At 39.5% G+C, this 13163-nt stretch overlaps 1 protein-coding gene across 3 annotated transcripts in view; it reads left to right on the top strand.

The window, feature by feature from the left end:
* CD28 (CD28 molecule) overlaps positions 1-13163 on the top strand; it is a 42593-nt gene that overhangs the window by 22981 nt on the left and 6449 nt on the right. For all 3 annotated transcript variants that reach the window (XM_075178597.1, XM_075178598.1, XM_075178600.1), the window contains exon 2: positions 8606-8941. In XM_075178597.1, the coding sequence (XP_075034698.1) occupies positions 8606-8941 (336 nt within the window). The remainder of the gene's footprint in view (positions 1-8605; positions 8942-13163) is intronic.

Below are 13163 nucleotides of genomic sequence, written 5' to 3' on the forward strand. Positions count from 1 at the left end.
ATGCATTGTTGTGCACTCCTGACTTTCAGGACATCTAGCACCATAGTGTAGTATATAAAAAGTTAACAATCTCGGCCTGCCCCTTACATTGGGCAGAACAGTCACCAAAAATTGGGATTGTTCCACTAGAATCACAACATTTCACAGACTGTCCTGCTCTCTCCTACCTGTTCTTGTCACTTTCACCACCTGTGGCTGCTGGTTTCTTTAGTTGTGGCTTGTCTGGATCCTGGGATGTTGGGGGCCCTATTTGGAAAAAAATTGGGCATATTTAGAAAATTCCGACCAGCCCTGGTGTTAAATCAATAGCACTCACGAGTAAGAATTAGGCCTTCCTCCAGTCCCAACATTAAAATAATAGTATTCCCATTTAATAAACATATTTCCCTCCCTGCAAACAGCCCCAGCAGTAAATTAATAGTATTGACATTTCATAAATATACCTATTTCCCGCAACCATCACTGCCATTAAATAATTCATAATCACATTTAATAAAGAGACCTCATTGTCCCCAAACTCACCCTCACATTCAATAGCTCCGAACCACCCCATCTTAAATTAATAGTCCCCACTATTAAATTGCCCCACCATCGCCCCACAAACAAAATAGCACCCACTAATTAGCCACCACCTGCCTCACACACACTACATTGCCACAAGGCCCCTGTGCCATCACACACACACACACATTACTGTGCCCCTTCATCATCACCACGCTGTGCCTCCTTATGATCACACTGTGCCCCTTCATCACAACCACCATATGCCCCCTTATGATCACACTGCGCCCTACATGCTTCTTTTTCCCCCTTCACCTGGCCCCCCCTTCATCACTGTGTTATGCTGCTTCCCTCCTTTTTCATCACACTGTGCCTTTCTGCCCCTCCCCCTTTGTCATCACACACTGTCCTCCCTCCCCTTTTTCATCACACTGTGCCTCTCCCCTCCCCTTTTCATCACACTGTGCCCCCCCTTTTTTCATCACACTGTGCCTTTCTCCCACCCCCCTTTTTCATCACACTGTGCTTTTCTGTTTTCCTCCCCTTGCCTCCGGTCCTTTACTTACCTTTGTATTAGCTTCTTTCATCTCTTTTCCTTTCTTCTCTTCTGACTTTTTGCTGCTTTGAAATGTCAATTTCTCTATGAATTTTTTTAATCTATTAAGGAGGCCTTGGTGGGTGGGGCAGACACCCCCTGTACATCTCTGGACTGTCCCATAAATCTCCTTCCTGAGCGAAGTTTATACTATTTCAACTCTGGCGATAAATACTTAAGTCCAAATTTCGCCTGTGAGATGAAGGGAATATGGAATGAGGCGAATATGCCACTATATATATATATATATATACAGTTTTCAATATTTTCCTCTTCACTGGAACATAGTTTTAGAACAACATTTTAGGTATCACATAAAGAATAGGATGGTCTGTGTTGCCCACATGTATGTACCTTTGTTTCGATAAGGATCCACTCTAAAATAAAAAAAGCACAATGCGCATAACATAAACAATCAAATAGCATATATAATTAATAGCAGCATATCAGAGGAAAAAAACATAGTATGTATATAGGCTGGATAAAACACTTGTGCATGCATATGAAATAATCGGTAGATATTTCAGACCTCAAATGTACACAATATATATATATATATATATATATATATATATATGTATATCTTAATATTGAAAGTAGCTTCTATACAATCCTGTGTCCCATATCCTTTCCGAATAGTTGTTAGTACTTAGAAGGCCATAGTCCACAGACAGGATAAGTATGTCCACACAGATTCTGTTAAAAACACTCCCTGGCCCACTCTGTTATGAGATAATCTATTCCCAACAGGGCCATCTTAACAGCATTATGAATTATACAAGGCAGTTCACTGGGGCCCCTACCTACACAATCAAAATCAGTGTTTAAACATTAAAAAACATGCTGTGCAACTCTTACCTCGCTGCTGTATCCAGCGGAGGAGGGTTCAAAGGGCTATATATAATCTCTTCACAGTACTTCACTCTGGAGGGAACTGTTGAAGTGGGGATATAAAAAGCCATAAATGGCCAACATACCCATCACACCACTCCACATGCCATCAAACCTAATTAAATGCCCCTTGCATGCCCATCAGATCTCTCCATATGCCCCTTACATCCATATCAGCTGCTTTTGCTCCCCTATCTGTCTACCCTATTTCACACTGTGACCTCCATCGTGCTGCTTTTGCTCCTCTTCCTGTTTCCCCTATGTCATCATCTCAAGCTAAATTCATGAACATGACAATGAATTCAATGTACTCCAATCAGGGCTGCCAAGAAAAATTTTGTGCCCCTGTACAGGAACTTCTTGGGGCCGCTTCCATAGCTACCGAACGGGATGGGATTGCAGCAGGATGGGGATTCCTCCCACTACACAGACAGGCCTGGGCCCTGGAATGTTTGAACTGCTCCCCCTACCCTCTCAGCTCACCTGACTCCACTTTCCTCCACAGTCACCAGATCTCAGTCCAATAGAGCTCCTTTCGTATGTTTGGGAGATTTGCAGCATGAGTGTGCAGCAACTGCGTGCTATTATGTTAACATGGACCAGAATTTGTAAAGAATGTTTCCAGCACCGTGTTGAATCCTTGCCATAAATTATTCAGGCTGTTCTGGGAGCAAAGAGTTCAATACTAGATATGTGTAATAAAGTGGCCACTGAATGTGTATAAAAAATTAACTAACAGAATGGTTACATTCATTATTGAGATGTGGGACATTCTTTATTCAGTAGTGGCTAAGAAAGTTTTTAAATCTTTATTCAACTATCACATACTCATAGCTGCTGGTGACTGTTGAACTCAGTTAAATCAATTGGGGAACTCAACAATGAAGATGATAAGAAATTACTGAAAACAAAATAAAAAACATGGAAACATTTTGTTATTGAATCTTATTCTAATATAATAATAATATAATAAGTTGCATAATTCTATTACATTTCATTTTACATGATGTATCTAAAGATTTTTTTTGGGTTACACTTTGTCTTTTCAAAACCACATGCCAAAAGGAAATGTGTTTTCTTTTAACTTCCCTTTCATATTGTGGTTTATTATTTTATTTTTTTACTGCACACAGGTTTCTGAGTTACACATCTGGAACTGTTGTTTTCAGATCATCTCTGCAAGTCAGCTAATTTAGGTCACAGAGGAGGATTTTGCCGGGGAGCATATATAGCACATGAACACAGGGGTCTACCTTCTGATGTAATTAAGCAGTCAGTCAGCTGCTAGTTCGCTTAACCACTACAACACCTGGAAACAAAAAAAATGTTCCACTACGAAGTTGTATGATACTGGGCCTGATTCATTAAGGAAAGTAAAGCAAAGAAAAAAATAGCAACTTTGCACCTTGGCGAAACCATGTTGCTTTGGAGCGGGGTGTAAATTTAAAATGTGATGGCAGATTTATTTTTGTGCTAGGACATGTCCTAGATAACCATAAATTAAAGTACCTGTGTGCTACATGAAAAAACAGACAGTATTTAACTTATTTGCAAAATAAAAAAATAATTTGCAGCCCTTGCATTGTAACATGGTTTTGTCCAGGAGAAAACTTACTCAATTTTTTCACCTTACTTTCCTTATTAAATCAGGCCCATTGTTCTAGCTTTAATAGTATACCAAGTTCAATAATAATACTATATCACCTATTTAGACATTGTCGGAGCCTTATAGGCCTCCTTTAAAATAATATTAAAATATAATTGATCGTAAGGGGATATATATTAAATGAAACCACAATTTAAATACATATTAACATCCATATATTGTATTTATCTTGCAATGCAGAGATGTTCAAAATGATAACATTTTCCTCTGGGTGCAGGGCTTCTAGGAGATTCTACATTTGTGTAACGTGCCATGAAAGAGCCTCCTGGGGCTAGATTTACTAAACTGTGAATTTGAAAAAGTGGAGATGTTGCTTAGAGCAACCAATCAGATTCTAGTTTATTTTGTAGATTGTACTAAATAAATGATAACTAGTATCTGATTGGTTGCTATAGGCAACATCTCCACTTTATCAAATCCACAATTTAGTACATATACCCCCTAGACTTTTTTCTTTGTAACTTGTGCATCTTGTTACTTTGTTACTTGTTGTATGAATGCAATATTTCTTGAGTTGTGCTATGCAATGTTACTTGAAGTGTGTCTACCCTAATTGTACTACCGCTCTGTACGGTGCTGCATGCAGTGGCGGATCCAGGGACTTGCTGCTGACGGCTGCACACTGTGCAGGTCCGTTCAGCATTGACAGTGTGCTGACCGGCTGCTCTGATTGTGTTTTAAACACAATCAGAGCAGCGGGACAGCACACTGTCACTGCCGAGCGGACCTTCACATACTGTGCAGCCGCCGGCAGCCTTAGAAATTAGAAAGGGGGCGGGGCCTAAATCGCCCCCACTAAAATCGCCCCAGGTAGAGCAGTTGCCTAGATCCGCCCCTGGCTGCATGTCAGATACTTGTCAGGGTTTCTAGCATGAACTCCAGATAGGTTGCTAATGTAAAAATAAGTGTCTTTATTAGGCAGAGATTCACAAGCAAAGAATGGTGCAGTGAACAGCAACACAGTTCAAGGCAGCATATACAACAGCAGGACTGGCAATTTAGCCGAATAACTCAGCAAGTAATAAATGGTAAATAGTTTAAGCCAAACGGTCAAAAGCCAGGAGACCTACGATGGTACCAGGGAATGATCTGGAGCGTGTTGCAAAATGGAGCCTGGGTCATAAGATAAGCAGCAAAGTCAGGCTGAAACAGGATACTCTGGAGAACAAGCAGCAGGCAAAGACAACAATGAACTACCACAGATTACTGGGAAAGGCAGTCTTTTGAAGGCAGTGAACAGGTGTGGGTGCTGATTAAGGAGGAAAGTTAACTTCTGCTAGTGAGGTGGTATGTACAATGGTAGGAAAGTAGCACTTCTAGTGGTAGGAAGGTACTGCACACCAGATGCACATAAAGGCAAAGTTCAAGCCTAGTTCTAAACAAACAGGAGCTGTAGGAGGCAAGCAGCATCCCCATGGAAGAAGCCAGTGCAGCCGGAGGCAGATCTTGACAATACCTGAAAGAACAGCCAGGGAATCACATGTCTGACTAAATATAGAAATAATAAAGTTGTTACAGTACCATTAAGCAGGGGCGCCATGAAGTGGGGATAGGTACGTGCAGCCATGTGGTGGTGGTAGGCGTGGGACAAAAATCAGCCGCACAGGGATAGGGCCTGAGGTTGATCTTGCCAGCCCTGCCTTTCCTACTGGCTGTGTACTGGAATGGATTCCACAAGTCTTCTGTAGCTCATACAGAAATTATTGCAATATTTATCACTTTGGTTTGTTGCAATATGATCAAATTGAAGTGTTTGATTCATAGTAACAAATTTATATCTATTCAGGGCCAAAATGACACGATAAGCCATGCTCTGCCTCTTTACATACTAACACTTTCCTTCTCCTCCGGGATCTCTCATAGGTGAAGAGTCAAAAGTTGGTAAGTATGATTAAAACATAAGAATGTTTTTGCTTTTCCTCATTGTGTGAGAGGTACCAGTGATCATTAATGTGCACCATTGCTCTCCTTGCACTGTTAGTGGAGAAGCCATGAAAAGATATTTAAATGATAAGTAACTGTTGTTGAAGAGTGTAGAATAAAACTGAGAAGACATAGATAAGGGTGGTGTTACCACTAGGTGAACCAAAGGTTTTGCCTAAGGCACCAGGGTTTAGGGGGTCCCTGAAAAACTGAATGAGTAGCATACGGACACTAATTCTTATTTACTCCGAGGTATCCTCACACTTAATGCCAGCCACTGATATGGAGCGGTATAAGCCACCTGTGAAGGAAGAAGGTTGGGCGGTAAGAAGTGAGTAGTTCAGGATAGTTCTCTGTGGGGTGCAGGGTGCTCAGGGCGCATGCACCAGACCGGAACATAGAGAAGAGTATACAATACATCTGTGTAGTAAAGATAAGAGAAATGCCACCAATTATATTGTATTGCAATAAGCCATTTGCAGAGGTGCAAAGTTCTTGTTATAGAATCTTCACTGCACTGTGTATACAATAGGGTTTGAGTGCACGTTGACTGTTTCCACAGCATACTAAAACTGCAGCAGGCCTTTAGTTTAGGATGTTGTTTTAGGCCCTGGAGCATTAATGATGGCTATAATTAGAATTTCACCTGTCTGATGCTCTATTGTTATTCTACTGAAATGCAACCACTGAAATAATATTTCACAGCTGCAGCATTTGGCGCTATATAAATAAATGATGATGATGATTAATGTCATGGAACTTGCTTGGTACCGTATCAGATCCAGTGCTGTACTTTACTACAACCTAGCGTGAACTGTCTGGATTTTCTGATATTATCACTATAGTCTGATATCTGATTTTAAGGTACCTGACAAGAAAATATCTTACACAAGGAATACAACTACAGCTGCTAAACATTATTAGTGGTTGTATTGATTATAGTTCTAAAGCAGAAGTTCGTATAGTGAACTGCAGGACTTTTGCCTATACTGAGACAATTTTGAAAATCCAGACTGTCTCCAGCCCTTTCCCTAAATATAGTTGCATGCCTTAAGCTTACTCAGCATCTCCCCGTTCACTTATTTAAAGTGGACCTAGCAAATCAATCATCAGCAAGGATATCCAATCCCCTTGATAGTAGAGCATATATATTTGCAATGTTTTGACTTTCTTATTAAATTCACTCCTTGTCCCATTATTTTCATTTTAATTTAATTATATTTAATTTAATCCCCTTGGGAGGGTGTCACCACCACAGTCCGTCAATATAACAATCAGAGTTCCTCCCTTTGAATTCTCAGCTTTGCCCGATAATCTGCCCCAGACTACACTATTTCTAAGGTTGGGTTGGAGACATATCTCAGTGCTGAGATTCCTATATGACACGAAGTGTGCAATAAATCTGGCAGCTGATTGGATGGTCATTGTACCAGCCACATGCTGTTTCTTTATCATTTTTGTTCATAGAAAATTCGCTTTACCTGCCTTGTACAGTCCTACAGCTCTGTAATTTATATTTTAAATAACATTATAACACTGTCTAGTGCTGATTGTAAGATAATGGTAGATATCCCAACAACAAGTTAAACGTGGGGAGGGTCAAAAAATGGACAACTTCTTATAGATGGTTGTGAAATTCTGCTGTGGGCTAAAATGTAGTAAAATAGTTCTAATGTCCCTTAATTTTCAAGATTATTTTAAATGAGGTTAAACTGAGCAGCATTTTAGGGGAAAAGTGTAATTTAATTTAATGTTTGTTAATAAAGTGGTAGGACAGACAGACCCACCAAATTTAACGTTTATAGTGTTGCAGTGTGTCACTTAAAATTTTTCTACCTATGGAAACACTTGTGAGTGTAGTTTACAGAGGAGCACCTTTTGAACAAAGAATAAGGGTGCCCCTTAAAGAGCAAAACCAATGTGTTTTGTGGTACACATCAGAAATGTTTATAACAATAATGATGATGAACACAGATAGATGATAGCAGCAAGTCATACTTCCCCATCCCTTTTGCATCATCCATCTTTTAGAAACATTTAGGTGTGGTTCAATAGGGCACACATTCTGAGAGCAACTCACGCTCTGTATTCAACGCATGTACCCATGAGTTCAGGACTCCTGAATTAATCAAGGAACAGATCTCAAAATACGTGCGCTGTTGAATTTGGGGTCAGGTCTGCTGTGCTCTACTGCACAAGATTCTGCAGGATTCGTCCAATACTTATGTGAATTGGACATTCTCAAAAAAAAAGCACAGGTAAATATTTTTTTTTTGTAAAATTAATGTTAATAATGAAGGCATTGAAACAGTGGAAAAAATTGTTTTTTTTTAATAAAAAGTATTTTTTCCCCATGAAATACATTTATTAGAACGTTGATAATGTCTACTGGACATACAAATAAATTTTACAGTTGCTGGTGATTGCAAAATCATGTTACTGTCATCATTTCTGATCCGAATTTAGACTAGCCCCAGAACTGGTGCAAGAAAGACAGCAGAAAAACAAGTAACAATCACGGCCGTGCAGCTTGACATGCCCATGGCTGTGTGCGCTCGATTTTGCCATGCCCCTTTTGTACATTGAGTACGGCAAAACGCACCTTCCTCACCCACTTCAATCCCAGATGTCAGAAGCTGTAGTAAGTGCTCCTTGCATTCACTATCCCACAACCATTGCTTGCGTACACATGCGTGTCTCTCTGTTTCTCAGCCTGCGCAGAGTGATTCTGTGTACTAGACACTCCAAATCAGCAGATACGTGCCCTATTGAATAAGGCCCATTATGTGTATCTAAATAATTGAGCATTGAACTCTCATCTGTCACTTCTACACCTCCTACTTAAGGGACAGAGTGAAACAAGGGTGGACTAAATCTGACCATGTGCATACACCATTAGACTGTTTTTTGTACAAATATGTATAATATGTAATATACATGCCATTACTGCATTGTGAACTTAAAAAACAAACACTGTCTTTAATTAAAAAAAAAAAGTGATAACTAATCTTATCTTTATCCTCTTCCAGATTCTTCACCAGGAAAAAAAGGACACATATTCTCTACACGCAACAACATCAACATAACGTATTACTGCGATTTTAACTACACAAAAAAAGAGTTCAAGGTTTCGTTGATTAGAGGAATTAATAAGTCAGATATTGTTTGTACGGGATCCTTCAACGAAACCCATCTTCCCTTCGAGAACAATAACTGCACAGTGATGCCTACAGCGAGCAATGTCACTTTTCACCTATGGGGTCTCAATGAGAACAATACAGACATTTACTTCTTTCGTAAAGATGTTATGTATCCCCCTCCTTACACCTATGAATACGATGAAGGCACTATCATTCATATAAAAGGTAACAAATGTATTTTGTAGAAAAGATATTGCTTACTGATACCAAGCAGCTGTTCCATAATGTTATATAATAATTTGACCACTAGTGGAAGGCACTATTGCAGTTTGGGAATTATATTTCTTTGTACATGAGAAGAGCAAGGAATATGCACTGATGCAACATAACTTAAAGTGCTTATGTTACCATGAATTAGCATTGTATCAGTCAAACATAACTACCTACATTCCATTGTTGAAGTTCGCTCCGGGAATGCTTACTGTTACTTCCTGAATTTTCTCCTCCCTTTCTGGCTGAAATTTGTTACCTATTGATATTTGCATCTATTTGCAAGGATGAAGAAGAAGATAGATGGCCTCTGGGGTTTGGACACAAGGGGGGGGGGTACTAAGTACTGGGGCCCCGGCATGACTGGGAGCTCGGGCATCCTGTGCTGGAATCAGCCTCAAGTGTTTTTATTTTTTATTTTCACATATGTTTATTTTCAGCCCAGTTATTGGTGTCCGTCCCAATGACTGGGGTATGTGTTTTTTCTGCCGTGCAGCAGTTGTTTTGGTCTACTGAGATGACCTCACTTTCAGGGTGGTCACTGGCTCTTGTGTGCACAGCCACTCTTAAAACCGGTGTAGTGCCTATTAACAGTACTGACTACCCCGACACGGATTAAGATGACATGAGGATTCCGAAGAGGAGTACCCCGACTTGAAAAAAAGATTATGGAATCCTCATGTCGCTTTAGTCTGTGTCGGGGTAGTCAGTATCGTTAAACAGGAGAAACACTATCTGGTAAATATATTGTCTGTTTGACCCTTGATTCTGTCTGAATGACTATTCTGGTTCTCAGTTCATAGCTTGCTTGACCCAATGCTTTAGTCAACCCCTTGATTTTCCTAACCGTTTCCCACCCTTAATCTTTTTTCTCTGACATTTCATCATTGCCTGCTGTGAAGCTGAGCCCATGTTTTACTGAATCTCTTTTCTTTGAGGCTGCTTTGTATTCTGTTGTTTAGTTCCTGTTATCTTCGCCTGAGGATTGCATATCCTATATAGCACTGCTAGACATTATCCTGCTGAGTGTAATTTGAGGGCCAAATTATCTGGATACCTCCGATTAATCACAGGAGTACTATTTAAAAATAACAGTTACACTAACTAACTAACTAACATATCTGTGATTAATGATTGAAGATATACATATACATATGGAGTAGACTTTAATGAGTATTTTAGGTACACCAATATGCAACTGTCACAGGTATATCTGTTAATTTCAATTAAAAAATGAATGCTAATGACCCCTCTAACTGGTATTAATAGATTAGTCAGATGAGCTAAATAATAAAATAGTTTATTCTGTCTGTAATCTGAACTGTGTCCAGCTGCCTCAAGGCCCAGAAATATGCAATATTGCCCAGTAGATTACACAAGAGCATCTGTTTGAAGGAAAATAATTTTGACACTATATATATATTTATTAGCTGGTAAGTATCTGAACTTGCTTGTTAAAGGTAAACTGAACTTATACTAGTACTTTAATATGCAGTATATAAAAACCATCTAAATAAAATCAGTGGTGCAAGTAGATTTAAATTCTTAGTGTTATTATACCTAAGTATCTCTCCTTTCCACCTGTCCGCTGCATTTTAACATTCTCGACCTGCTTACAGGCAGGCGAAGTAGAATCAGCAAGCTTTCACTGAAAACAGTGATCTCAAGTACCATAATAACGGTACTCGAATGCACTTGCAGGTTTTCTGTATTGTTATTCCAGCAACCTCACAGGAAATTAAATCGGGACCTTTGTCTTCTTATTACATTTATTATTTATATTTATCCCTGGTGGTAACACTTTAAAGTGCAAAAAAGCCCTCTTGATTTATTTAAGGACTTTCCACCTTTTACTAAAACAGCCCCTTTGTGTATGCAGACTCTCCACTAAGAAACTAATTGGGCTTCAAGAATGATAAATAAGACCTGTAATATAACAAAAGTTTACTATTGTACATGACACAAATATGTCCTTGTGTAGCACACATTGCCCTGGCATTTTCATCCTCATTAAATGGGTTAATGGTACTCCTTGCTGTATCTACACAGGGGAAACTTGGTGATTATGTTTGTGTGTATGAGATTATCACAGAACTGCAGGAATTATTAACTGTTGTCCATTTGTTTTTTTTGTAAGTTTCCACATAACTGGTATTTGGATAAGAGACACCATATTTATATGCAAATGTATTCCCTTAAAACATTGATTTTGAACCAGTAACAAAAAATGAATGAATCAACTTTCCAGTGATAAAGTTATTGGTACAGAATATGAAATTGACTGCAATAGGTCCACATATCTCTACCTGATAGGAGTATGCCCAACAACTGTAATAATATGTCCAGCAATATGCACAGCAGATGTAATATGCTCAGCAGCATTAATATACCCAGTGAAATGGATGGAAGTAATAATAATAATAACAGTAATAAGACTAATAGTAGTAATATACGTAGTACTATGCCTTACAGTAATATCCCCAGCTGTACTAATGCTGTACTAATGCTTTGTAATTTGCCAAGCAATATTATAAATATTCAGATATGGGACATTTTCCAGAGAGTTCTCCATGAATGACAACCCAGCAGCAGTTTGCAAAAATCTCCAAAATACCATTCAGGTTTGATAGGTAATTATTAACAATTAAATAGTACCAGTTGAGATGAGAAATTTACCTGTGTTCAATAATATACTCAGCAGTAGTGATAAACCCAGAATTAGTAATATACCCAGCAAGAAAACATGCCTTTGTGGATAGTGGAGTAGCATAATATGCCAAGTAGTAGTAATACCCATAATAGTATGCTTAGCATTCATAATGTGACTCACAGCATTAATAAACACAGTAGCATGTCCAACAGTATTAATAATCCTAGTAATAGGCCCTATAATCAGTAACATGCCTTGCAGCCAAAATATGCCTTGCAGTAGTAATAGCACAGTAATATGCCCAGAGGTATGTCTAAATTCCATTATTATGCTTATCTCTACTCATATGTCAAGTAGAAAGCCCAGTAGCAGTAATACAGTAATATGCCCAGGAGCAGTAAAACCACAGTAACATATCTAACAGTATTAATAATGACCAGCAGTAATATGTTCAGTAATATAGCCAGCAGTAGTGTGATATGAGTAGACACAAGACACGATTCGATTCTTCGCCCCAAAATCGGATCTGAAAATGAGGCAACATGTAATTTCCAGGAAAATATGGAACCAAAGCGCTTGTTATACAGGAAGTGCGCTATTGCACTTCCAGTTAATGAGCACCAAGCTGAAATGCATACCGCCGAAGTGTTCATTTGATAGTGGAGGTACGTTATTGAACCTCCTTGGTTCATGTCTTAGGTACCACATACTTGCCAACTCTCCCGGAAAGTCCGGGAGACTCCCGAAATTCGGGGGAGCTGGCATTTCTCCCGGATCCAAGATTTCACCGAGAATCGCGTCATCTCGGTGAATCATGCCATTTTGGAGGGCGGGAGGGGGCGGGGCGAGGCCAATCGCTGCATTTTGGCCCCGCCCCCGCGACGTGCAGCACGATTTTGCAGGGGGCGAGCCCAAAATGACGCGATTGGCCTCGCCCCGCCCCCTCCCGCCCTCCAGTCACGCCCCCAACTCCCGGAAGCAAGTTTCCGGGAGTTGGCAAGTATGAGGTACCATGGATAATGCACACCTGCTAGGCAGGTGTCCCAGTGACTCACCTAGGATTTGCTGTGTTTGTTTGTTATAGTGAAAGCTGTTTGTGTACTTCTGGTTTTAGCACTTCCAGTTTATATGTTTCAGGGTGGAATGCATATTGTTTGGATTGCCTCATAGAGAATACAAGGGAGCCATTGCCTCATATATGTGTTACAGGGTGGAATGCATATTGTTTGGAATGCCTCATTGCAAATACAAGGGAGCCATTGCCTCATATATTTTGCAATGATATGCAGACTATCACCTTTTGATGAATCATGAGCTGCAATTGAAGACAATCTGGGATTGCAAGACAGGTCTGTCTTTTCTGTTGTTCTATGTGGTTGTCTTAACAAAGGTCCAAATGTAGGACTGAAACGTTGACTTATAATATTAGGTACAGAACAGAATTAAAAGAAAATGAAAACATAAATAGTGAGTGTATCTTTTAGCAAACTACCATGTATTTTTGCTGCTACTCTGTCTCTAATTTTA

Source organism: Mixophyes fleayi, chromosome 7, assembly GCF_038048845.1.
Source record: "Mixophyes fleayi isolate aMixFle1 chromosome 7, aMixFle1.hap1, whole genome shotgun sequence".
Classification (NCBI taxonomy): domain Eukaryota; kingdom Metazoa; phylum Chordata; class Amphibia; order Anura; family Limnodynastidae; genus Mixophyes; species Mixophyes fleayi.